The sequence below is a fragment of the Electrophorus electricus genome, chromosome 18, assembly GCF_041902795.1.
Source record: "Electrophorus electricus isolate QZ-2024a chromosome 18, ASM4190279v1, whole genome shotgun sequence".
Classification (NCBI taxonomy): domain Eukaryota; kingdom Metazoa; phylum Chordata; class Actinopteri; order Gymnotiformes; family Gymnotidae; genus Electrophorus; species Electrophorus electricus.
Genome location: NC_137514.1, coordinates 19158750 through 19186702, shown reverse-complemented (window position 1 = coordinate 19186702; position 27953 = coordinate 19158750). Strand labels below are relative to the sequence as shown.

At 36.6% G+C, this 27953-nt stretch overlaps 2 protein-coding genes and 1 pseudogene across 4 annotated transcripts; 2 read left to right on the top strand and 1 right to left on the bottom strand.

Annotated features, from left to right (window-relative positions):
- Positions 1–6: 6 nt before the first annotated feature.
- Positions 7–16314, top strand: LOC118242703 (NLR family CARD domain-containing protein 3-like). 3 transcript variants are annotated; one of them, XM_081701678.1, is made up of 6 exons: positions 8–132; positions 3644–5791; positions 6648–6821; positions 9667–9840; positions 12820–12993; positions 14736–16314. In XM_081701678.1, exons 1-6 carry the CDS (start codon positions 74–76, stop codon positions 14779–14781), a joined length of 2775 nt encoding a protein of 924 aa, XP_081557804.1. In that variant the 5' UTR covers positions 8–73; the 3' UTR covers positions 14782–16314. The 3 variants fall into 3 exon arrangements, with proteins under 3 accessions (XP_081557805.1, XP_081557804.1, XP_035390811.2); XM_081701679.1 differs by lacking the exon at positions 14736–16314 and having other exon boundaries at positions 7–132; positions 9783–9840; positions 12820–12957; XM_035534918.2 differs by lacking the exon at positions 14736–16314 and having other exon boundaries at positions 9–132; positions 9667–9853; positions 12820–12935.
- LOC145652096 (stonustoxin subunit beta-like) lies at positions 13024–14738 on the top strand (annotated as a pseudogene).
- LOC118242705 (uncharacterized) lies at positions 15212–26797 on the bottom strand. The gene is made up of 2 exons (XM_035534920.2): positions 26717–26797; positions 15212–17762 (listed from the first exon to the last, which is right to left on the bottom strand). The coding sequence occupies exon 2, from the start codon at positions 17735–17737 to the stop codon at positions 16439–16441; it is 1299 nt and encodes a 432-aa protein (XP_035390813.1). The 5' UTR covers positions 17738–17762; positions 26717–26797; the 3' UTR covers positions 15212–16438.
- Positions 26798–27953: the final 1156 nt, after the last annotated feature.

Below are 27953 nucleotides of genomic sequence, written 5' to 3'. Positions count from 1 at the left end.
ACATGGATGCCTGTTTCCTGTGGGGTCAGATGTGAATGAGAAATGGGCTGCTTCCTGTTTCACACTGCGGTGAATGCACTGTTCTGCTATCTGTTATCTTTATAACTATAGATCTGCATTCATGGAGAGAAGGTCAGTGTTTGTTATGCACATGTCTCTTCTATAATGAATTGTAAGTGAGCTAACAATAACCATAGTGAGAAAATAGTTATGATGAGTTCACAGTAAATATGGATAAATGAAAAAGTCATTTATTTGCCAGTAATGTCCATTTTTAATATTAGCTTTAAACAGAACTAACTGTTGTAAACAAGCTGATATTATATAGAGACTACAGTTTTTTTGTACTTTAGGTCAAATTTAAGGTTGCTTTAGGTGTCTTTGATTTTTCTGTCTTTTGTGCTTTTCCACATATTCTTACATGTTGTTTTGTAACTTTAGTTCTGATATCTTTATTGACACCCAATAGATTCCTTAGTGTCATAAAACCTGTCCAGAGATATCGTATATGTGACATTTATGTTTATTATGGATTTAATAAATATCTTTCCTCTCAACATTGTTTTACATGTCCTGTCATGTTGTAGAGCATAGAGCAGGGTTGTCAAACTCAGCCACTTAAAGACCATACTGAAAAATCTCAATACAATTGTGGGCTAAAGAATGCATGTTTTAATTTCACTTCTAAATAACATTTTGCTATTTTACCTGAACTGTTCATTGTTTATTCAAAATATGCCAAAACTGCATGAAGTAATCCTTGAAATATTGCATGAATACTTGAAATATTAATTTCAATAATTATATGTTTATAAAACAACAGTTTACATAGACAGGCTATAACTGTTAAACCTCTTCAAACATCTTCAGGATGTAGATCTTTTTTATATGTACATATTTGCTTAAACTGGACATGCGGCATCTTTCCTTTGTTGCAAACTGACAATTGAGCTGTGTCAGTAGTATCAGAGCTCTCATCAGAAGCAAGAAAATAAGCTAAAAAGTCATTTCCCTTTTCAGTGAGCTGCTCTTTTAGATCAATCAATCAATCAACATTTATTTATATATCACTTTTTACAACAGATGTTGTCCCAAAGCAGCTTTACAACTGTCCAAGTCTAAGCCCCCAGTAAACAAGCCAATGGTGAGAGTGGCAAGGAAAACCTCCCTAGAGCATGAGGAAGAAACCTTGAGAGGAACCAAGACTCAAAGGGGGGTGGGCATCCTCTGACCGACAATGGTCACTACAATAATAACATTTTTATGAGAAATATAAATAAAAAAATGAAAAAAATAAGCAAATAATGTCTAGTCCATCTTTCTAGAGGTGCTAGTCTTGTCCTGATGGTGTGCATCCTATCCTGCAAGAGAATGTCCATTAAGGGCAATGGTGGAGGTGTGGTGGGCTACAGGAGGGGACCTCAGGTGGTGGTGGGAGTAGCCATGACAGCTGAGACATGTAGAGGCTCAGTAACATCCTGCAAGAGAGTCAGAGGCTAGCTCGCTCACCCAATCAGCCACTAAATTTCTGCTAAGGCTGACATTTGCAAATGCTTGTCTTTTTCTGTACACACTGAAGCACAGCAGTTTTGCCTTGTACTGGAAATAAAGCAGATACTATTATAGAAAACAAAGTACAATTGTAACCAAGTACAATTCAAGGTTAAAGGCCTTGCTCAGATAAAACATCTCAACATCATGTTAACAGGCTTCAGACATCCAGAGTAACATCTCCAGTGTATCTCTTAGAAGAGGGCCATGGAGGGTTCCATGGAGAATCCTTATCATTTCAGTACTGGAGCTGGCACTGACCTGAGGAAAAACACGAACACAAACATGTCTGCTATGGATAGTAGGTCCTCAGTTTTGAAATCATTAGTATTAAGCAAACAGTTGTTCAGAACATGCCTACAGGGCTTAAGGGCATTCCACTGGGGTGATCTCTTAGCCCTTCAAAAACCTAGGTAGGTTTTCATAAACAGGAAATTGAATATAGTCACATGAATTTGTGTATGTGTACTGAATCAGTATGAGGAAGATTCCTGGGGAGGCTGACCTGCAGATGAACACTAGCTTAATCAGAGTTATTTTTATTACCTAACCAAACAGATAGTAATGTATATATCACAACAGGCTCATCCAGTAACTCTAATATGGTGCAATATGCTTAATGTGGTTGCCTATCATTATGGATGGAGTACTTATAATAGCAGTAGCATTTTTAGCAGCTTGTTGGACTTTTTAAGAGCTGAATGATGATCCAGAACTAACATTTTGTAAATTAGGCTGGGAAAGTAAAGATTTAAAACAATCCTCCCAAAGACTTTGAATATCTATGTGAAATAATAGGAAAATGCATGATTATTTTGGAAATGCTTGATGTCCCTGGATTAGGGAAACATTTTCTAAAATTAGATTTTAGAAAGTGTAACATGTATGCTGTCTTTAAGAGGTCGCTAGTTCGTCTTTATGATCACGTGTATTTTGGGCGATCTCTTGTGAGAGAGGGGAGAGAGCTCATTTGGGAAAGAGAGCTGGACGCTGTCACTGTATTGTTTCCCTAGCCTTCTCAGCATTTTCAGTAATGCCGTTATGGTGCTTCATACTGTTTCCTTTATGTATATATGGAACATTAGTTGCCATGTGAGCTGGCTTGGTATGGTCAGTCTATAAAATAAACGAGCCTTTCATTGTACCCACACTAATGTCCTCGTTACTACATATGTGCTCCCTCTTAAGTCCGTGCATCACAGTTACTCTGAAGCAATTGTTCCTCACTCCGGGTAAGAACTGTTACAGCATTTTCGACCCATTTTAATCATTCGCTGGTTCATTGGTTGTGTTTCCGCACAGTAGACAATACTTGACCACACCACACTCCTACATAGGCATGATAACACATGACGGATTGGATTGCTTATTTAAACCAGACATTTGACCGGGCACATCCTCCCTTGCCTCCTCTGATGAACCGCCTAACGTGTGTATTATTATCAAGTGTATTATTTTCAGTCCTCATGCTGCACTTCATCTGAATTATTTTCCATCTAATATCACCAGATGGGGGAACCAGAGAGCAGAATCTCCAGATCCCAGCTATATGTCTATGAAAAGTGACAGCTCCAAGCTTTTCCCTCTGAGGTTATAAAAAGCGTGTTTACAGGAAAAAAAGATTTAAACATTGAATTAGTCATGTTAATAACATAAAACATAAAGGAGTATAGAGATTCTGTGTCCTTTAAAAAAAAAATGTCTATTCTGATTAGTAGTCATTCATAGCCCAGAGCATAAACGCTGATCCTGAGTGAGCAGTAGATATGCTGCCTGTAGAACTGGAAATGTTATTAAGTGCTGTGTCCTGTGCAGTATATACTAAAACAGACACACGCGCACACACACACACACACACACACATACACACACACACACACACACACACACACACACACACACACACACACACACACACACACACACACACACACACACACACACACACACACACACACACACGCAATGTCAGAGTGTATCACAATGTATATATGAAATAATGACTAAAATGCCTTGTGTTTCAGTCTGATTCATGTATTTATTTTATCCTCTCTCTTTCATCCTGACTCTTCCTCTTTGTTTCTATTAACAGGAGGGAAGATGATGAACTACAAGATCAGTCCAGGTGTGGAGTGTGTGAGCAGCTTCTGACAGATCCAGTCTCCATCAGCTGTGGACACAGGTTCTGCAGACAGTGTATCAGCAGCTACTGGGACCAGTCTTCTTCATCAGGAGGGTTTGGCTGTCCACAGTGCAGAAAGAGATCTAGAACCCGTCCTCTTCTACACCCACACAAAGACATGGAAGAGGCCATGCAGCACGACTGTCACACTCCAGTGCATGATGTACTGCATAGAGTCTTACACACCCACAAAACCAGCATGAAGAACAAGTATGAGAGCTTATTTGAGGGAATCAATACACAAGAGAATAAAACCCTCTTGAACCAGATTTACACACAGCTCTACATCATAGAGGGAGAGAGTGAAAGTGTGGATGAAGAACATGAGGTTTTACAGATGGAGAAAACACTCAGGAAACAACTGTTACAAGACATTCCAATCAACTGCTCTGACATCTTTAAAGCTGTACAAGATCCTAAAAAAGAAATGGAAGAAGAGAACATTAGAGCTGTGATGGCTGAAGGTGTCATACACACAGAAGAAAAAGAAGATAAAGGACCAGAAATGCCAAAGCTCAGAACGGTTCAGACTAAAGGAATTGCAGGAATTGGGAAAACTGTCTCTGTGCAGAAATTCATTCTTGATTGGGCTGAGGGAAAATCCAATCAGGATGTAGATTTCATGTTTGTGCTTCCATTCAGGGAGCTGAACTTGATTAAAGATGAGCAGTACAGTCTTCATACACTTCTGTGTAACTTCCATCCTGAGATCAAAGATCTTGCCTTAAGGACATATGATGCACACAAATGTGTGTTCGTTTTTGATGGTTTAGACGAAAGCACAATTCCACTGAACTTTCTAAAGTGTGAGAATGTATTTGACATTACCACGATATCATCAGTGAATGTGTTGATCACAAACCTCTTCAAAGGAGAGTTGCTTTCCTCTGCTCTCGTCTGGATAACCTCCCGACCAGCAGGAACCAGTCAAATCCCTCCTCAGTACATAAACTGTTTGACAGAAATTCAGGGATTCACTGATGCACAGAAGGAGGAGTACTTCGGGAAAAGAATCGGTGATCAAGACCAAGCCAAGAAAATCATCTCACACATTAAGAGAGTAAAGAGCCTCCACATCATGTGCCACATACCGGTCTTCTGTTGGATCTCAGCCACGGTGCTTCAGAAAATCATTAAAAAAAATAATGATACAGAAATCCCTAAAACTCTGACTGAGATGTATATACACTTTATGTGGACTCAGTTACACACGAAGAATGCAAAGTACAAAGAGAAAAACGAGAGAGATCTAAAAACCCTTCTGGAATCCAGTAGAACTTTGATTCTGAAACTAGCTGAACTGGCTTTTAAGCAGTTAATGAAGGGCAATGTACTATTCTATGAAGAAGACCTAAGAGAGTGTGGCATTGATGTCACTGAGGCCTCTGTGTACTCTGGGATTTGCACTGAGATATTTAGAGCGGAATTTGTGCTCTACCAGACGAAGGTCTACTGCTTTGTGCATCTGAGCTTTCAGGAGTTCCTGGCTACTTTCTATGTGTTTCAATGCTGTGTGAACAAGGACATTGAGGCACTGCAGTTTTTTATGCCTCAGCATTGGGGCTGGTACAGAAACCGGTCTGAGAATGTTCTACTGGAGGACCTGCTGGAAGGAGCAGTGGACAAAGCCTTGAAGAGTCAAAATGGACACCTGGATCTTTTCCTCCGGTTCCTGCTGGGCATCACACTGGAGACCAATCAGAGACTCCTACAAGGCCTACTGATACAGTCACAGAACAGTTCAAAGAGCATCAACAAGGCAGTCCAGTACATCAAAAAACAAGTAAAAACAGAAAGCATTCTTACTGAGAAATCCAACAATCTCTTCCTCTGTCTGACTGAAATACATGACCAGTCCCTCTCCAGGGAGATTCAGCAATATCTACAATCAGATAAAGAATCCCAAAGCAAGCTCTCTCCTGGACTGTGTTCAGCTATAGCTTTCTTAATGCAGATGTCAGAGGAAGTGCTGGATGAGGTGGACCTGAAGAAATTCAATACATCAGAGGAGGGTTACAGGAGACTGATACCAGCTGTGTACAACTGCAGAAAAGCTCTGTGAGTGTTATGTGAAAGAGTATAATGTCATGAATATTTTTTTAAAAATAGGATAAATGTGAACACTGGCCACATTTAAGTTAGTTCGTCATGCCTTGTGATGGTCTGGCACACTGCCCAGGGTTAGTTCCCATCTTGTGCTATCAGAATAGGCTCCACACCCCATGACCCAGAATTAGATTGATTTGGAATATGACTGGATGAATGTATGCTGTATACAATACTTAAAATATGTCTGTGGACCAAATGCAAATTTCATACTAAAATTAAATGTTTTTCCTTTACATACAATAAAGTAAATGTTTCAAAAACAAGTGTATTGTTATACATGACATTAGTTATTATCATGTTTTATAATAACCAGTATGTAATATATATAATTCTATAGTCAATATGCAGTTGGACACACTCTTGGGGGGAAAAAAAAAAGAAAGAAAAAAAAAATATTCATACTAATGTTTCCCATTTAGTTTCTTGTTTCACAATGTGAAATGTTTAAGAAAGTAGTCCAAAACCAAAAAGAAGTAGAGGACAGAGCTATAGCTATAGGAGAAACCATATTTTTATAATATGCAGTGTTGACAGTACAGCATTATTATGGGTAAATAATAGGTGAGGAAGAAGAAATTTGACTTTTCTTATACACTGTCATCCTTTTACCACCCCCTGGGGGGCCAATCATAACATTGGTTTTAAGTGCTTAACAGTTTTGTGATTTATCAAAATTTCTACTGCTTGTTTGTTTATACATATTTATGTGGTTTCCTCTTCAGCTTATCCAAGCAATTTCTGTGTTACTTGTTTCCATCAGCCTGTTTTAACTGTACTCTGCACTTAATTTTCACTGCCTTTGCAGACTAGATGGCTGTAATCTCACCACAGACTGCATTGAAACTCTCTCCTATACTTTGATGTCTCCAAACTACCCCCTGCGAGAACTGCAACTGAGTAACAATAACCTAAAAGATTCAGAATTGGAGCTGCTCTGTTCTGGACTTAAGAGTTGCCACTGTAAACTGGAGATACTCAGGTAAGCCTTCTATCATTTAATACCTGAATTAAAACAAGTTAATTGTAATGTGTGAAGGCAAGGCCGTGATATTTTTATGAATATCCCTGGGTCTCAATATAGAAATTAAGCATTGACTTTGGGGCAAATTCTGCTATTGAAGTTGCTGTTAAAGTAATGGAGTGGCCCTTAAGATGGTTATGATTTTCCCCAAGGGAAATAATGATAGCAAGGGCATGATAAAGACATTTGTTTTCATAAGCAGATTTGCTATTATTAGATAAATATGTTATCCTTCTTGGATTCTGGCACTGATTGTGTTTCTTCAAAGTATAATTTAACACCTGAAATGAATGGTCATTATAAAATAGGTGAGCAGGAGACAATAAAATCCCCAATGCAGGGCTACTCTAGAAGGATTAAAATAGCTAACCAAACTTTAAGATAAGCAATAGATATCAGTAGAACCTACTAGGAATGGGATGAAGCTATGAGCTGAAATGATTTTACAGTTTTACTTAATGTAATTTAACACAACTTTAAACTTGCTTGTTTACACTGCAGAGCTTATGGGTTATAAAAATTAACTAAAGTTAAATTGTCGCACCACAAGTGTCTTAGCACATTACTTAGGCAAAGTTTGAGATTTATAAATGCATTCATTCCCCACTGATGGGGATTGTGTTTATAAAATGTATGATTAAAGTGTGTTAACAATAAATATAAACCTAATCATGGACATGACTACATGCAGTAGAAGCTAATAATATCAAAGTGGCTGCTCACTCAATATCTGAACTGTCATCCTTTCTGTTCTCATTATTTTTGGAAGCATTAGCAGCAGTTATATAACAAACTACAAATGTCAAAGGTGTTTAGACCCATAACGCAGAACATATAATCAGTTTATATGCAGATGATATATTACTGTTCCTGCAAAATCATCTCTCATCAAACTATCCAAACTATAGAAATACATTCCAAAATCTCCAAATATATGAACTGGACCAAATCACTCAACATGAGTTCATGCCTCTAAGCACTCAGCACATCACATATTTGAGTATAAAAATCTCCAGATATCTTTCATAGTTGCCTAATCTTAATTTTAATCCATACTCACATCTAAAAATGATAACTGCCAACCCTCATTGACAGAATATCTTCTATCAAAATGATAGTATTACCAAAAGTAAACAATCAATCAATCAAAATGCATTTATATAGTGCTTTTTACAACAGGCACAAGCAGCTTTACAGATGTTTAGGTCCAAGCCTGCCAGTAAGCACCTTCTCACCTCTGATTACCCCCGTTTTCTTGAAAAAAACCTTGTCTGCTTGACCATCACTTTTCTCCTGTGATTATTTATGATCCTGATTATGAGTTGTTGTTTTTTTTTATTATTTTATTTTAAAGTTTAATTTAGGCCCATGTCTAGACAGTAGACCTACTGCTTAAATTAGGCCCCAGCTCTAATAGTCCTGTTACGGAACGAGGCTTAAGCAGTATCTGGGGATGAGGCACATTGAGACAAATGTTTTATTTAACACAAAACACCTACACTCACCACACATACTATATTACATCAAATACCAACAAACATATGACGACACAAGAGACACACACTCGACAATTACACACAAGGATCAGATCAGGTGGGTGACAAGAGACAGCGTGACACTACAGACTAACAAACACACACACAGATGTTTGAGGAGGAGGGAGGGGCTGTATTGTAACAGTCCTCCAGGCTTTGGACCTCTTTTTGTATTGTGTTTTAATGTATGTTCAGTCTGGGGCATTAAAATAGTGTAAACAAGCTATACCGTTCAAGGCTGCGTAAAATGTGTCCCATGAAAAAAAACAAAAACAAAAGTTATGTGATAGAATGGCTGGGTGGTTGTTCTCTGAAACATCCACAAGATGGAGACATTTGTTTGGTCTCCAAATGCATTTTTAAATGGGAAATGTTGGTCATTCATTTCTCTGTCATCCTGGGGTTAAATATACACAGATGAATGTGTTGAAAAGCTGGAGAGGGGTAGTATTTTATTTTTAAAGCTCCAGATGCCTGGATGGTTCCATGTCTGGACAGTGAATGATCAGATTTGGGGTGGTGTGTTTCTTTCTCACTGTTACCATACAAACACTCCCATCAATTCCATACTGTTGAACACTCCATTCCCATACTATCAGAAAGTAAAATAAATGACCATTATAAGCAAATCATAAATTTGTAGTTTTTGTAGTCACTCTGTTTTTTAAAAAAATGTATTTTGTTCTCTTTAGGCAACAGTGCATTCCCTCTTTACTTTAATTGTGCAGTCAGTTAAGTAGGTTGTACAAAGAGAAATAAAAGGCACCACTAGCATTCAGTAGTGATACACAAACACCGACTCTTGACCTTTTGACTTTAGTTTTCAGCCTAATACATTAAATAGATGTTTTTCCCTATTGTACTAAACAGATTATGTGTTACATACTTACTCCTTCTTAATAAGCCTTCCTCATTTGTATGTTTTTTTATTACTTACTGGCTTTGTTTTGTTCTTTGATACTTTGTCTTATTTCATATATTTCAAGTGTTCATCTGCCATACGAGTGTTCTGTTTGGAATGTTATTTTTACGGCTGCACAGAAAAAGTCTGATATTTGCTTATTTATTAATGAATTGGTAATAAAGCTTTCACATATCACTCTTTCATACCAATTTTGGTCAACAGTTACTGTACAAATCACTTTGGACTAAAAATAAATATACAGTCCTTAAGGTCATTTTACCACCTTTGTTTACCATCTGGCAAAATTATAATTCTGAGTCATTAAATATATTGTAAAATCTGTCATATTGATCTGCCTTTGTAGGCTACCTATCTGTAATCTTGGGGAAAAGACTTGTGAAAATTTGGGATCAGCTTTGCAACTGACAAACTCAATCTTGAGAGCACTGGACCTTACTAACAATGATCTGCATGATTCAGGAGTGACACTGCTCTCTGCTGGACTGAAGAGTTCACATTGTAAACTGGAGATACTCAGGTGAGCTAAAAATGTAAATATTAAGTATAAATATAAAATCTATATAAAAGTATAAATATAGAATGTTTTTTTCCCCCTTCACACCACATAAAAGTAACAGTACAGTGGTGTAAAAAGTGTTTGCCCCCTTCCTGATATCTTATTTTTTTGCATGTTTGTCACAGTTAAATGTTTCAGATCATAAAACAAATTTAAATATTAGACAAAGATAACACAAGTAAACACAAAATGCAGTTTTTAAATGAAGGTTATTATTAAGGTGGAAAAAAATCCAAACCTACATGGCCCTGTGTGAAAAAGTGATTGCCCCCTAAACCTAATAACTGGTTGGGACACCCTTAGCAGCAACAACTGCAATTGTTTGCGATAACTAGCAATGAGTCTTTTATAGCATGTAAAAGAAATGTGGAGGAATTTTGGCCCACTCATCTTTGCAGAATTGTTGTAATTCAGCCACATTGGAGGGTTTTCAAGCATGAACTGCCTTTTTAAGGTCATGCCACAGCATCTCAATCAGATTTAAGTCAGGACTTTGTCTAGGCCACTGCAAAGTCTTCATTTTGTTTTTCTTAAGCCATTCAGAGGTCGACTTGCTGGTGTGTTTTGGATCATTGTCCTGCTTCAGAACTTAAGTGCGCTTCAGCTTGAGCTGACGAAGAGATGGCCAGACATTCTCCTTCAGGATTTTTTGGTAGGCAGCAGAATTCATGGTTCCATTCACCACAGCAAGTCTTCCAGGTCCTGAAGTAGAAACACAGCTGACAACAGCTTTGTCAGTCTACAAAGTGTTTTCCCAAAAGTCTTGGGGATCATCAAGATATTTTCTGGCAAAACTGAGATGGGCCTTTATGTTCTTTTTGCTCATCAGTGTTTTTTGTCTTGGAACTCTGCTATGCAGGCCATTTTTGCCCAGTCTCTTTTTCATGGAGTCATGAACACTGACCTTAACTGAAGCAGGTGAGGCCTGGATTTCTTTGGATGCTGTTGTGGGGTCTTTTGTGACCTCTTGGATGTGTCATCACTGTGCTCTTGGGGTAATTTTGGTCGGCCGGCCACTCCTGGGAAGGTTCACCACTGTTACCTGTTTTTGCCATTTGTGGATAATGGCTTTCACTGTGGTTCGCTAGAGTCCCAAAGCTTTAGAAATGGTTTTATAACCTTTTCCAAACTGATACATCTCAATTACTTTGCATCTCATTTGTTCCTGAATTTCTTTGGATCACAGCATGCAGTCTAGCTTTTGAGGATCTTTTGGTCTATTTCTCCTTGTCAGCCAAATGCTATTTAAGTGATTTCTTGATTGAGAACAGGTGTGGTAGTAATCAGGCCTGGGTGTGTCATTCACAAAGTGCCATGTAGGTTTGGATTTTTTTTCCATTTAATAATAAAAACCTTCATTTAAAAACTGCATTATGTGTTTACTTGTGTTATCTTTGTCTAATATTTAAATTTGTTTGATGTTCTGAAACATTTAAGTGTGATAAACATGCAAAAAAATAAGATATCAGGAAGGGGGAAAATACTTTTTCACACCACTGTATGTCTCATAATTATTAATCTCATTAATAAATCAGTCTTAATTTGTCAGTCAAATCATATTGATCACAATCCTTAATTTTTAACTAAAGAAAGTAACATACATTATTTCATTTCTGAAGGATTAAATAAGTGTGCTTTACTTTTGGCCACATTCACACATCAGGTAAATGTGGGTCAAATCTGATCTTTTACTCTATATGTGATGCACAATTGTAATTTGAACAGCAGCACAAACAGCAAAAGCCAGAGTTATTCTGTTATGTTCATTTCCAATTAGGGCCACTTTCATATGTGGTCATAAAATCGGATCAATATCTCAAATGTGGCAAAATTAATCAATTTGCATTAATCCAACTTGACATTCATCATATTTCTTGCTGCCAGGAAAAAAAGACAAATGAACAGTGAGGGAGTATTTCAGTGAAAGGCTAGCCAGACAACATTTTACAGTGTTTTCCATTTTCAACACTGTTGACTACAAAAATCTATATAATAATAACTATAGGAACAATGAGCTTGTTGCATTAGTGGACAACTTGGTGGAAATAAATTATACATTTAATAACACACAAGCTACTCAAAGTCAAAACCAATAGAATCAACAATCTGTTTATTTATAGTGTAAATTAGATTGTGTGTGTGTTGTGAGAAAGAGGAAAACAAGGTTTGTGCATACTCATGTAAATGTACATGCATGATGTTAAAGGAGGTGGAGATTTGCTACTTTTGGTTCTCCATACAAGAACCAAGAAAATAAAATGGCACCACGTGTAAATGGCAGAATGACATGGCTGTAGGTTAAGTTCAGCTGGTTTTGTTCTATCTGATATATTCTAGGTTATTACTTATTTTTATTTATTTTTTTACATTTCTGTTCATTCTCTGTCTCTGCTCTGCACTTAAGTTCTAACTCTTGAGCGAAGCTTGATTTGTAAAACATAGGGTAACCTGCACACCAGTGATGAGGTGCCCAGTATGTGGGCAGGGAGGGATACATTTCTGGAAGAGTTCACCAAGTGCTCCACTTCAAAAAAGACTTAGTGATAATATGACGGCTGTAGTCCAAATCATAAAGTTTAACTGATTCTGTGGGAAGACTGGAAGTATCAACTAAGCATACAGTGTGTTATGATGACACATGATATATGTTCAACCTCATAAGCCTTTTTTTCTCAGAACATGGTGTCCTACAAAACTATATAAATACATTATGCCTTTTAAACTACATAACATGGAAATAACAACAAAAATACCCATATTTGGTTAGACTTGGTTTTTAAGGTTACACACAAATAAGTGTTGAAAAAAAAAGTTTATTAATTTTAACATTTTATTTAATTTTATAACAAAAAATGTTTGCAGTTAGACAGTACAGCCTGAGAAGCATGTGAATTATGTCACTGGATTTGTCTCTATTTGTTTTCCTCTCCTTTTTTGCAGATTGTCTGGTTGTTTGGTCACAGGGGAAGGCTGTTCTTCTCTGGCTTCAGCCCTGAGCTTAAACCCCTCACATCTAAAAGAACTGGTTCTGACCTATAACCACCCAGGAGACTCAGGAATGAAGCTGCTCTCTGCTAGACTGGAAGATCCACTCTGCAAACTGGACACACTTAAGTATGTGAAACTATAGTGGTGTCCGTATAAATGTATAAGAGGGTATATTCAAATTGATACTAGTCTATTTAGGTTACTTTATGTAGTGTCAATGATATGCTTAAATTTGGGTTTGGCTTTTGGCTGGTCAGTGAATTGTCTGATTTATTGTACAATAATAGATACAAGATAACACAGTCTGAGTGAGCATCAGTGTAGCTGTGCTGTTAGATGAGATTGTCTTTGCATCCTGCCAAGCCTCCCAGCATTACAAGGATGAGGGTGGTGCACTGAACACTCTTAAAATAATTAATTGCCAGTTTATTGAAGTGTTCATGCTGCTACAAATGTTAAATTATTGTAAAATGAATACTTTAGCACAGTTCTTCTCAGGAGCTTCGTACTGAAGCTTATGCCAGCATTAATGACCAAAATCTAAAGTGTAATGGGAGTGAGGTGGGGGGCGAATACACATGCAAAGTACCAGCGACTTGGACTTGAGAATGAGCAGAATCCAAAACAGGGGAAGACATATCGAGAATGATAAACAGGTCAATGTAAAGAAATGGACTAGTTTAATAACAGAAACATATTGAAGGGGAACCTACGGGATAACAAGGAAGCATAAACAAACAGGGTTAACAAAAAGGAAGGAGAAAGAAACCTAAAGGGAGCAAAGCGACAAGGAAAGAGACTAGACTACAGCATGGGATTATAGATCAGGAAAGAAACTTAGGAGAGTACACAGAAATAATGTACAGCGGACAGGAGATCAGAATCAACTTAATGAACATTAACCGGCAAGGCAATATCGACAAAGAAGGCAACATAAACTAGAATACCAAGAGAGAGCATGTAGGAACCAAACAAAAGATAACACGGACATGGATGGAGGAGCAGCAGTCATATCCTAATCATTCAGAGAGATTTGATGGCTGTGAGCAGGTGCTGTGTAGAGAGACTGTGTCTGGACGCTGTTACTGGGAAGCAGAGTGGAGGGGGAGTGGAGAGTCTGTTGTAGCAGTGGCATATAAAGGAATCAGCTCAAAAGGAGGCAGTACTGACTGTGATTTGGATACAATGACAAGTCCTGGTGTCTCATCTGCTCTAATGAGCGTTACATTGCCAGGCATAATAAGAATCACACTTTCTTACCTGTCCTTACCTCCAGGTCCAACAGAGTAGGAGTGTATCTGGACTGGCCGTCAGGCACTGTCCTTTTACAATGTCTCCTTGGACACACATACATTGACCCACTTATATACATTCCACTCCACATTCACTGAGCCCCTCTATGCAGGGTTTGGGTTTTGGGCTGTGTCTTCTGGTACCTCAGTGCGAGTGAGATAGAATATCTTGTGTTGTGCAGGGAAATGTCAGACAAACCTTATTTTATATTGTGGACATCTTGTATCAGCAGGATTCAAAATTCAATATTTTTCAAGACTCAATTTTTCAGACTACTTAGTAGATATGTCAGGCCATATTTCACTTCTGAGTAGAAATATCTCGATGTTTATTATATAAATAAGTGGTTTTAAAATTCAGCCATTAGCATATAAGTGTCACACTCTAGGCTACACCCAGCAGCGCGCACACACACACACACACACACACACACACACCCTTTTGGTTTTCACAAAGTTTACTGCCTCAGTTGTTTTGTCCGATATTTATATGATATAGATAAAATTTTTATTGACAAATACATCTAGTTTAAGCAAAGACTTAATATTTACAGTGTTGACCCTTCTTTTTTTAAGACTTCTGCAATTCACCTTGGCATGCTGGATATCAGCTTCTGGGTAAAATCTTTACTGATGGCAACTAATTCTTTCCTAATCATTGCTTGGAGTTGATAGCAGTTTCTGTGTTTTTGTTTGCCCACCCTCTTTTTGAGGATTGACCACAGGTTCTCAATGGGATTGAGATCTGGGGATTGAGATCTGAGACATGGTGCTCCGTCATACTGGGAAAAAAAAATAATAATAATAATTGTTTGTCACCAAATTACTCCTGGATCGTTGGGAGAAATTGCTCTTGGAGGATGTTTTGATACCATTCCTTGTTCATGGCAGTGTTCTTAAGCAAACATTTGAGCAAGCATTCAGCAAAAGGGCTGAAATGCAGTGGCTGGAATGGAGTAATTTTTGTGATGAAGTTGATTTTCATGGCCAAGAATGACTGACTTTTCAGTTAATTGCAATTCATCTGATCACTCTTCACACTCTAGAGATAATGCAAATTGCCACCATTGAAACTGAGCCAGCAAACTTTGTGAAAAGCAAAATTTGTGCTAGTCTCAACTTTTGGACATGACTGTACATCGTTAGCAAAATTTTGACTGCATACTTGATATTTCAAAACAGTAACAGGCCACCATCACAATTCAGTATGAACACACAGATATGCACAAAACGTCAGTTATACATGAGTCATTTGTTGGTTTAAAGGGCAGCAAAAGACAATTGACAAGTTAAATGATCTGCTACAGGAAACTCTGGTCCAAATTAGAGTGTTTATGACAATGCCATTGCTAGTTGCATCTTTTCAAAGATCATTCAGTAAGCTAAAATGTATCAAAACACACCTTCAGTCAAATGTGAACAATGACAGTTTGGCAGTGATCCGAGCTGAACACAAATTGGCCTGGTCAACTGGTCAAACAGATGCCTAAATTTATTGTATTGTTGCTAAATACTAGTGCATAGTCACAAAATGTAAATTAATGATTAAAATAGTTATTAATCTGAACTTCAAATAAGATATTCTTGGCCTTTTGTACATATATAGCAATCCCTGTGATTCTCTTGAAATACTGAAATTTAGATAATCTTAATTTTGCATACCCCTCAACAAATGAGTGTTGGCAAACCTTTTTAGAAATAAACACAATGAAACTTTGGAGTAATGAACAAGTTACACATGGTTGTAATGTCCCCTTATTGAAATAAAGTGGTCCAAAATGTAAATTGAAATCCAAATGTTAAATAAGGTAAGATATAAATGTAATCATAATGTATGGGAGCTATATGAATGCATTATTTTCTGAATACAAGAACAACAACAGACCTCTGAAATGTACTCTGTTACAATCTAATGTATTGAAGAAACTGCATGAAATTATTGTCTGGCTTTGGATACATAAGGAATTTTTGCTGATGTAACAATTTTGCTAATACATGCAGGAGACAGCAATGACTACACAAAAGCCTTTGAAAAAAAATGTGTAATATATATTCAAATTCGGGGAGCAGCCTTCTAAGGTTGGAGTATCTACTTGTGGCATTAAGAAAGTTGATAATAAAGTGTAAAAGGACAGTCAAATAACATTTACAATATAGGCCATATATAAATTTTGGTAACACAATTGTACATATTTTTTTTTATTCTAGACATTTACATACATTTATGACATAGGCAATGCCACAGAAAAAAAAAAAGAAACACTAAAATGAACATCATATCAATCTGTAATTTCCATCAAACCAGATGCCTGTAGAGTCTTATCAATGTTTGATATGAGTTCTGAGGCAAAGTCCCACACCCTTTTATCAACAACCAGTTGATCTTTGGTAAGAGTCCCTTGTCGTGGTGATCTTACATGAACAATTCGACACACATCAAAAGGCACAAAAAAGACATCTCCATATTTTTGGGGTACGTAGTGCACTGATGTTTGCACTACAGTCCTTGGATTGATAATCATTTTTCTGGGGTTGTCTAAGTCTTTTCTATCTGGTTCTCTATAAATATGTTCCATAATATTAACACCGGGTATATTTCTCCATTCTGGCCGACTGAATCGACCACTCTCTTCAAATTGTGTCTTGGGGAAAAAGTGACTCTCAATGAAAAACACACCCATGTCTTTGTGTTGCTGTTGAAGTTCCTCCATCAGCAATTGAAGGTTAGCATGCTTATAAGGCATAATGATTTCATCAATGTCATTCAGAAGAACATATTTGGACTGATACATGTTTCTATAGATGCACTCATTGAGGGTTACCAACTGGCCATAATACTGGATTTCTCCACCATGGTACATAAAGTCCCATCCTTTAGATGGGTTAAGGAAATGGTCAATAGGCCATGGAACAATCTCTAAAATTCCTTCCCTCTTATAATGCTGTAAGAGTTTCTCCAGGTCAGGTCCACAGCTCGTATTGTAGATAACTATATGTTGAACACCTAGAAGTTTGTATATCTCCACTGTTTGGGCAAATTGCAGAACATTATTGTAGCTATCAAAAAGGCTGGAGATACAGACAGTGAAATTGAACATAAATGATTCATGGGTCTTTTCATTCTTGATGGGCAAGAAATCTTCATTATGAATCTCTGAGATTTTTGCACTGGTTGAAATGGCTACACGTGTTGCACTCTGAGTGTGTGCGCCATGACACAGGACATCTGAGGCGCCAAATGGAAAGCCAAAATGGTCAACATGTATCTGGACTTCAGCCTCAGCAGTCTGGCAGTTATTGTCATCGTTACAGTAGATGCAGTAAAAAGGCTGCAAACTGTCCCTTCTGATTATACTGATAACTCGAATGGCCTTATTGATTCGGTGATCGATGAAAGCAGACACGATTAAATGTTTGGAGTGTTTAATGGAGGTTATGGAATTGCTTGTGATACGACTTGTTTCAGAACTACTCGGTGTATCTGTAAATACATATCCACTGAATTTTTGAATCAGGATAAAGCTTAGAATCACAAAAGGTAAAAGTAAAACAAAGATCTGGATATTTGCCTTTACCATTTTAATCCACTGCCCAATCTGACACCTGCAGAATAAAACAACAATACATTAGGCAGTTGCATTAGCACAAGTAGTCTTGATTTCTTTTCTGAAAATATACACAGCTGTTTGCATTGCCAGTTGTTGCTCTGGTAGCAATGAAATTAGGAAACAGAGAAAAATAACTGATCTACACTCGTGGAACTTTAGAACCTCATGGAATGTTATAATTTAAACATCTACTTTTTCATATATAAACCAGCTCCTCCTACTACTATTTCAGAAGCACTTTGCTTTCACAGCTGTTGAAGGACCACTGTCCAACATGTTTTGTTTCTCTGGAAACTTTGTGTACTTTAATACAATTTTGAATATCTCTATTTCTCTCTCTCTGTCTCTCTACTTCTCTTTCTTTCTCTCTCTCTCTCTCTCTCTCTCTCTCTCTCTCTCTCTCTCTCTCTCTCTCTCTCTCTCTATATATATATATATATATATATATATATATATATATATATATATATATATATATATATATATAATATAGTAAATTAGTGCAGTGAAGATTTCCAAACAAAAAGCTTTTGGAGGACCTGTATAATTTGCTTGCACATAGGTGACTATGTCAAACCACAGCTGGTTCCCAGTCAGAACTCTCACAACAGTCAGCCCAATTCCACTTCCCCATTCGCAATCACGAGTTCATTGATTATTGCACACTTTCTTCTCATTTGCTCTCACTTATTGAATCCAGGTTTACAGGTGCTGGAGTCCAGTACTTTGCATTGCCAGTCCCTACAACCAAGCTAGACTTTGCAAGACTGCTCGAATCTCTTGCTCAGCTATGCTACTAAAAGCACTGGCTCTTTTGTGTATTGGCAAAATAAACTTTTTTATTCATCAACTCACACTTTGCTCCTGGCTTCAAGAAAATTTCAGATAATAACATAATTAAGGTGTACATTGTGACAAAAAATGACATTATGCATTATTGGGGGAACTGTATGGAGGAATTTATAGCACAGTTTAAAAAAGAAATCCTGGAATGTGTCTCCTTCATTTTCCCAGTTACTTCAATAGCAGCAATCCCCTCAAAATTATAAGGATTTAAAAATACCATGACATGGGAGGATCTATGGAATCCATTTTCACATTAAATAAAATTTCATTCACATAGGAAACTACCGGAGGAGGTACAAAATCCAATTTAACATTAATTCAAATTTAATTGACTACCAAGTCACTATGCTGCCTAGGCCTCCTGACCACCAGAAGAAGACATAGGGCCATTCCACAGTAATCAGGATAAATGAACTCCTGTTCACCTGACTACTTAAATGTAACACACCAGCTCTGCTGTTTCCAGGCTTTGTTCTGGCAAAAGAGGAGGCTGGTAATTTGTCTAGAGTCTCTAGGGATTCATCTTGGGCCTCGTTTCTTTCTTCTGCTTCTTGAATAGTTTTTTTTCTTCTTCTGTGCCTCCTTCTCCCAAAAATGTTTTTGATTTCTGATTAGCTATTTACTTTGAGCAGCCAATGACAGTTTTAAGTTTATTAGATATGTAGATTATTAGTACTTTTTAAGTCCTCACTTTCTTTCAAACCCCACATAAAGTCACTGGTTAAAAATTATTTTTTCATCTCTGCATTATCACTAGACTTAGACCCATGCTCACCTAACAAGATGCTGAGAATCTAGTTCATGTTTTCATCACCTCCTGTCTAGATTACTGCAATTCTCTCTTCATTTGCATCCCTAACAGAACCATTTGCCCACTTCAATATGTTCAAAATTCAGCCGTGAGAATTCTCCTACATGTTAGAAATCAGCTCACATCATGACTTATTTACATCAGTTGCACTGGCTCTCCATCCCTGAACGCATTCAGTATAAACTCCTCTTCCTTACATTCAAAGCCCTGCACGGTCTTGCAACTCCCCACCTAGCTGAACACTCATACTGCCCCACTCATACACTTCAGTCTTCTGATGTAGGTTTCCTCTCTATACACAAGTTTAGAAAGAGGAGGCAGATCTATTAGTGTAATGGTCCAAAATTATGAAACTCTCTACCTCAATCTCTCCATTTCTGCTCTTCATATTCCTTTTTTTAAATCACAACATAAAACATACCTCTTTTCTCAACATTACTCCAACCTTTTTTATTGTTGAATGTGTCATTTAATATGTTTTATCTCCATCTCTATTGTTATTGTAAAGCAACCTCGAGTCTGTGAAAGGCACTATATAAATTAAACATATTATTGTTGTTGTTGTTGTTAATTTAAAATACCTTCTTGAGCTCTTGAGGCTCTTCTCAGTTTCTATAATTTTCTACATGGCAGTTTTCTACCAGTCTCCTGGGATTTTTCTTGAGCCTCGAGCCTTGAGCCTTTCTTCTTCTTCTTGCATTTTTCTCTGTGCCTCTGTCCCTCTCCCAAAAAAATTGTTTCTCCTCTGCATCTATGTTCTACCTCTTGGCCTTGGCCTTGGTTGGTACCTCATTCAGCTGGCTCAGGTCTCAAAAGGCCTGGGTTGGAATTACTGGCTGTTCACACATGACTGTGTTACCAAGCACAGCGCCATCATCCTCAGGCTCACTGATGACACAGCCACCCTGGGCCTCAGTGCTGTTTTGTAATAACACATTGAAATATTGAGGTACTTGACTAGTAATCCAAAGGTTGCCAGTTCAAGTCCTACCACCACTAGGTTATTTTAAAATTATTTGTTTGCTTAGTTTATTTATGACATGTCACAAAAAATTTGCACAGAGAGAGACTCAGAGCCAAAGAGAGGTAGGCTAATTAATGCTGGTTAATATTGGTATATTAAGTTCAAGTAAAATATGATGAACATTAAATGGATATGTAAACATATAGACTGATTTAATACAGGTGTTACATTTTTAGCTGAAAAGAGTTTTATTAATTAATTAATTAATTAATTAACTGAAAAGTTATTTGCTAAAAATTATGCAATTGTGAGTAAGGCATTTGAAGAACCAAACATGTCATGGGGTGCATCTCATAACTCAAACTGCTGCCTCCTTGACATGCACTATGACACGTACACTAAATCAGGTTCGCAAAGTACTTAGCTGCATGCGGTTCTGTTTGTTTTTTGCTCTGATCTGTCTGCCCTTGTGTATCCACACCCTGCATACTTATCACCTGTGTCTTAATTATTGTGATTTGAATAATCAACCAATAAATTAAAGGTGCAGCAATTGAAAAAAAATGATATTAAAATGATAATAGAGGAGGCCTGACTTGGCATTAGGGATTCTACACATTTTCCATTTGAAAATTCAAGACTCAAATTTCTAGCTGGTTGTTTATTATGATTTTAAATGTTTTTAAAATCTAGATGTTAACATGTATGTTACATTCTGATTGTTATGTTGCCACATAATTGCCAGTAGATGGTAGCTATGTAATGTAGTTCATTAAAATCAAGTAACATAAAACCAGAGTTTGATGAATAAAGTTCAAACTATTCAAGCTTCAACGCTAAAGCAGTGCAATATTAAACTTTTTCTCGAAATAGTATAATAATAATCGAATTTCGAGTGTAGTCATACAGTGTCCCTCAACAATGCAAAATTACATTCCTCCTCGCCATATTCCTGCTGTAGGTAATGACACTAGCTAACTAGCTAATTGCCCATTTAAAGTATGTCGTCTGAAGTACCTAACCATGGTCACTATTGCTAGGTCTAATAAACATCTAGCTAGCTAAGAACTATATGAATTAATAAATTAATTATCGAGCGAATAAACACATTGGGGAAGAAATTTCAACTCTATTGGCGTTCAAAAACTGGCAGGTGGAGCTCATTACCTTATTATAAAGTATCATTTTTAAAGCCCTTGGAGGGATGCAAAAGCGGAGTAAATAAAAACAGAGTGGAGTTTTAAACTGACATAAACGACACCGTAAAATACATTGATGATTTTTGCAGTGTATTTTATGTCGTAGTGAACATTAATGGTGTATTTTGTGATGTAAAAACATCCAAAACACTCCGTTTTTCATCGTTTTACAAATAAAAATGAGTTTAGTTTGATGGTAATTTTGACTTCTTTGGCTTTCCATTGTTATGGTCAGCATGTCTCCAGTATGTCTACCACATGTTGCCATACCCCCATTTTTAGGGTGTTCCCTGCCTCACCTGTAAAGTTTTTACATGCATACAAAATCTGATTTGAAATCAATAACATTCTAATAGTAATTATATAGACAGAAACTGAGTTATATTAGACAGTATCTCATTAGGTTGAACTGGGTTGTAAAATATTAACACAATCTAAATGTAGCTAGCTAGTTATTTACTGGCAGGTTTGGATTTATATGTGTGTTAAATGGGATTTTGTTTTATCAACTTTCTTTATGGCTGCGTTCTTTACAACCTAGCAGTAGCAACACACGCAAAGAACGCAAAGCACGAATAGGCTTATTCTTCATTCTGTACAATATATACCAATAGCAGCCGAGATAATCACAAATATAAATTACTTTTCACTAGCTGTTCGGTATACGTCATCCGTGTCCTCCGGAAACCCTTCCGCTGTGTTGTGACTGGATTTCTGTAGTTGTATGCGCTTTCTGAATTTACACCGCGTTTGCGATATGTAGCGGACATGTTTTCAACGACAATAAAGTGTTTTCTGCATTTGCATCTCGTTTCTGAAATGTAGTGCATGTGTTGTTATTTTGATGTACATGTTTTGTGTAGATGTAGCGCGTTTTTCTTTTTTTTCTTTTGCAGCGCGATGGGTCATCCCGACCACCCCTACAAAATGAACTATAAAATAAAACGTATGGATTAAAACCAAATAAAAATGTGCAAAGACAGGTCAGTGTATTATCTTTTACTTTTATATGGAAGCCTTGTTTTTTAACTTAAAATTGTACCCGAATGTATTCTATTGGAGGCTGTTTGAAGGTGGTGCTCTGTCATGAAATAAAATCAAATTTTAAAATCCAAGTAATATGTACCTCTTTGAAATAACATGCGAAAGCTACCATTAATTAGGCTCACATTTCCTCAAGGACTTGTGCGTTCATACCTTTTGTCCCAGTGACCTGCTAATGCTATAGGCAGTCAGTTGTACGAACAGTTACATTCAGTTTGATAAAGCATATGCAGCAGAACGCAGACGGTCGTGATTTGGACTGATGGCATTTGATTTAAAGGGAATAAGTAATGATTAATTGGATAAAGTTAAAAGACGTTAAAAGATTAGGTTATAACTCTAAAAAGAACAGCAGAAACATTCTTTAAACATTACAAACCAGCAAAAACGAACGACGCAACCTTGATGCGATTTGGACCTTGATGGGGGGCCTGTGTGGTATCACCATTTTAGCAGACTAATGACAAAGTAATTCATGCACACGTTTGCTAGACTTCAAGCGACACACTTCTAACAGACAAAAATGTTGTGGGAGTATTTTGGAAACAATCATAATACGTACAAATGTTAACTGCAATGTTGACTAATGTTAAATGTATTAACTTACCGTGAAATAACGTTTCTATTAAAGCCGTTATATACAGCCTTTTCGATTTCGTTCTAACCCGTTTTCTCAGCGAGCAGACAGTGAATGAGGTTGTAGGCGAAGTTATGTGATCCTTTGTATCTCAAATCGTATTGCCTGATAGGCACTGACAGTGTATTCTATTAAAGTGCAAGTCATATTCATTTGAACCACAAGAATATTTTTAAATGTGTGAACCGCAATAATTTAAAAAAGTAATAAAAGAGCACTTTATGCACACAAATGCACTTGCTGTATGTTAAAACAAAATCAATGAAGTTTTGTTGATTAGTGAGGGGTACCACTGAAACATTACAACAAAAGGCCCAAAGACAGATAGCTAACAAGAAGGTAAGTGAGCAAGAGTAAGAGAGAAAGAGATAAAGGGAAAAAAAAAAAAACCAGCATGAGCCACATGTAACTCAGTATGTAAAATAGTAATAAATAATTAAACAATATCCTGAAATGTTACAACTAAGGTATGGACACTGAAAAAAAACAAAAAACAAAAAAAAAACACATTATGTATACAAATGTACAGGTGCAGTTTGAGGCCTGGCTATTTGAATGCTCTCCAGAACACAGTCCCTTTTTAGAGCCCAGGAGTGAAGTCTGGGTCATTTCAAAACCCCTGAATGGTTTCCCATGTGTTTCACTCACTAAAATGAAATTAATTACATTTTAAAAAGATAAACAGAGTATGTGCAAATTTTATAATGTAAAATGTTCAAAATATTTCACCAGGGTAAAATTATTACTAAAGAATCATAAAATTCACTAAACACAATTCATTGTAAGTAAGCTGCACTTTTAAGCTCACCCAACTTTCTTATTCATGTTTGAACGACTTGTTTCTCAGTTTTTTGAGTTTATTTCAGTTTAGTTTTTATGATAAAATGAAATCATGCTTTATTTAATTCTGTGGTTTTACTGCATTGAAACAAAAAAAAAGTATGATTTGAAATTTATGAACGTTATATCATTTTTCAAACTAAATGAACAGACTATACCCTGAAATGTGAATTGAAGCAGAATGTGATGTGCTACCAACACTTGTTTGCCTCAACCCTGATGATTATCTTTTCTATACCTCTAACCCCAATTTACTATAAGAAAAAAAGTGGGAAAAAAGAAAGTGAGAATATTATTTATGTTCCTTATGTTCCTTGCTAGAAAGTTCATTTCCAGTCTGAATTGAGCAATCACTATAATGACACTACTAACCCACACCTCTGATTGCTAGCTAGCCAACAAGTTTGACACAAATGTTGTGCATTTGTTCCTACAAGATGACAAACTTGCTTTCAGTCTAGTACTAGAAACAACTCACACCTGGTCAACTATAGATACCTTTGAGTGTGCTTTGTTTTGCAGCCAATTATCAGTTAGTTTTCTCTGGTTAGTCTTTTAACAGTTTAATGGACTCTGCAATTATCTTGGTTAAAATGGACCTTCCCTCATTGTTGAGTGCAGTCATACAGGGCCCGTCTACAACACAAAATGAAGTTCTTTCTTGTTGTATTCCTGCTGTAGGAAATAATGCTAGCTAGCTAGCAAATTGCGCATTTAAAGTATGATGTCTGAAGTACCCAACCATCGTCACTATTGCTAGGTCTAATAAACATCTAGCTAGCTAGCTAAGAACTGTATGAATTAATAAATGAATAAACACATGGGTGAAGAAAATTCAACTCTATTGTCTTTCAAAAACATGCAGGTGAAGCTCATTACCTTTTTATAAAGTAGTACTTTTAATGCTGCTTGAGGGATGCAGTAGAGTAAAAATTGCATTTTAAAGCAATTAAAGTGGTTTTAAACTGACATAAATGACACCGTAAAATAAACCAATGGTTTTTGCAACATATTTTACAGCATAGTGAACATCCATGGTATACTTTGTGGTGTAAAAATATTCAAAACAGTTTAGATTGAGGTTAATTTTGACTTGGCATTCCATAGTTTTAATCTTTGTCAGCATGTCTCCAGCATGTCTCCCACCTGTTGCCACACCCCCCTGTTTAGGATGTTTCCAGCCTCACCTGTTTCTGATTTCTTACCCTAGTCTAGTATATATTAGGAGGTATAAAAAGGAGGTATATATTCTTCCTGTCTTCCATGTTGGTTACTGTTTACTATGTGTCTACTGTGTATACCTAGTTCTGCTTGAACACTTGACGGACTGCTTTATCGTCACTGTTTTGTGTTTACTAATGCTTTTAGTTTGAATCTTTTCTGTCACATATTATTCAGGGGAAAATAATGAAAGGTGCGCCCTTTACAGACCTTTGGCAATGGTAATTCATATGGAAAACATTATATAAAACAGGTGGAGCAAAATTCTGAAAACAAACTCAATTAAAAAGTATATATATATATTTTTTCCTAAATAAATATTAAGTGTAACTATACCCTACTAGTTACATTTCTTATTTTGATTAGTAAAATCAAAATCAGTGCAACTTCAGAAACACTGGAGATCCAGCCACAACCAAGTAACAGTAACCAAGTAACCAAGGAACCAAAATGAAAAAATAATTATATTTGCGATTACCACTGTTATATCGTTATATTGGTTAGGATGATGTAAAATTAACTGACCTATGCAAGCTCAGGATTCTTGCATATTTACTGTTTTTAGATTGTACAGAACACAACCTTAAAAAACACCTTAAAAAATCCCATTTAACTTGAGTAAGTTTCTTTCTTAATATGAAGTTAACTAGCTACATTCAGAACTTGTTACTATTTTACAGCAGAGGCTAGGTTTTCAATTAAGTTTGATAGTTTAGCTGGTCTGCTACAGTGACCAGCTGGTCAACTGTGTTATTCCTACTATCATACGTATAAAGTTCTTACATGCACACAAATCTGATTTGAAATCAATAACATTCTAAATGTAGGTAAATGGATAGAAACAGAGTTGTACTAGACAGTATCTCATTAGGTTGAACTGGATTGTAAAATATTAACACAATATACAACGGAACAACAAAGGAAAGTGAATGGAAGTGGGCGTATAAATGCCTTACGTTTACTGTATAATGTAAGATACTAGTCAGGGCTTCGTTTCACAAAATCGTCGCAGTGTTAAGATCTTCTTAACTTGTGTGTTCAATGTAATATACGCTGTACCATTTTAAATATGATCTTTGTTTTGCGATGCTTCAGGGAACCAGCCCTCGATATTAAGCATTTTAAGAATTACCGCGAACGGGCTTAACTAAAAAAAATACATTGCTTTTTACCTTCGTCTTTCTTTAGTTTTGGGCCGTTTCCGTTAGACCATTTTAGCAGACTAATTACAAAGTAATTCAGGCATACTTTTGCTAGCGTTCAAGCGCTAGCAAACCGCATCCTTTCTACTTCTAACAGATAAAAATGTAATGGGAATATTTTGGAAGTACTCATAATAACTACAAATGTTAACTGTAATGCTAACTAATGTTAAATGTTAACTTACCGTGAAATTGCGTTCCGATCAAAGCCTTTATACACACTCTTCTTAACTTCCGATTTCGGTCCTAACCTCTGAAAGTGAAAGAAGTTGTAGGCGTCATCCTTTTGTATCTCAAATCGTGGTGCCTGAAAGGCACTGACGGTGTATTCTATCAAAGTGCGTCATATTCTTTTGAACCACAATAATATTTTAAATGTGTGAACCGCAATAATATTTTAAAAAGTAATAAAATAACACTTTATGCACACAAATGCACTTGCTGTATATAATAATAAAATGTATTACGTTTTGTTGATTAAGTCCCAAAGACAGATAACTAACAAGAAGATAAGTGAGCAAGAGTGAGAGAAACTTTTCAATATCCTGAAATGTTATGTGTAAAGGAAATACTGTATGCTTCGGTGATTCACATACAGTCAGTGGTATCATGTTCTCCAGGAAAAAAAATGCTTATGCAAGCAAGGAACGTTAAGGGAGTGTGACTATAGATTAGATCAACAGGAACTGTCTATCTTGTTTTACTACACTGCGTGCAAAGAAGAAACGACACCCAAGCAGACCGTTACCGTGGCCTGAAGATATAAGCAACGCTTAAAGCTGATTGGTGTATGAGCCACAGCAACAAGAGGCAGGAAGTCCGTGATTGGTCAAAGCATACAGCCAGAATCGTATATTAAGCAACGCTTCGTGTGCTCGGGGCTCCTCTCGGCAGTGAGCCGCACACTCTGTGGAATCTTTTCTATTAAAACCTTTTACTTATTATCCACATCTGACTCCCCGTTTTATTGAATTTCCACCACATATGTTACAACTAAGGTATGGACACTGGAAAAAAACCAAAAAACAAAACACATTATGTATTTAAATGTACAGGTGCAGTTTGAGGCCTGGCTAATTAAATGCTCTCCAGAACCCTTTTTAGAACTCAGTAGTGAAGTCTGGGTCATTTCACAAGCCCTGTAATGGTTTCCCAGATAAACCGAGCATGTGGAAATGTTATAATGTAAAATGGTCAAAATCTTCAACCAATGTAATATTATTTCAGTAAACAGTTCCCATCATATAAACAGAATCATATACTTCACTAAACACAACTCATTGCAAGTAAGCTGCAGTTTTAAGCTCACCCAACTTTCTTATTCATGTTTGAAGGACTTGTTTTTCAGTTTATTTCAGTTTATTTTCCATGATAAAAATTTATGCTTAAATATTTAATTATGTGGTTTTAGTGCATGGAAAG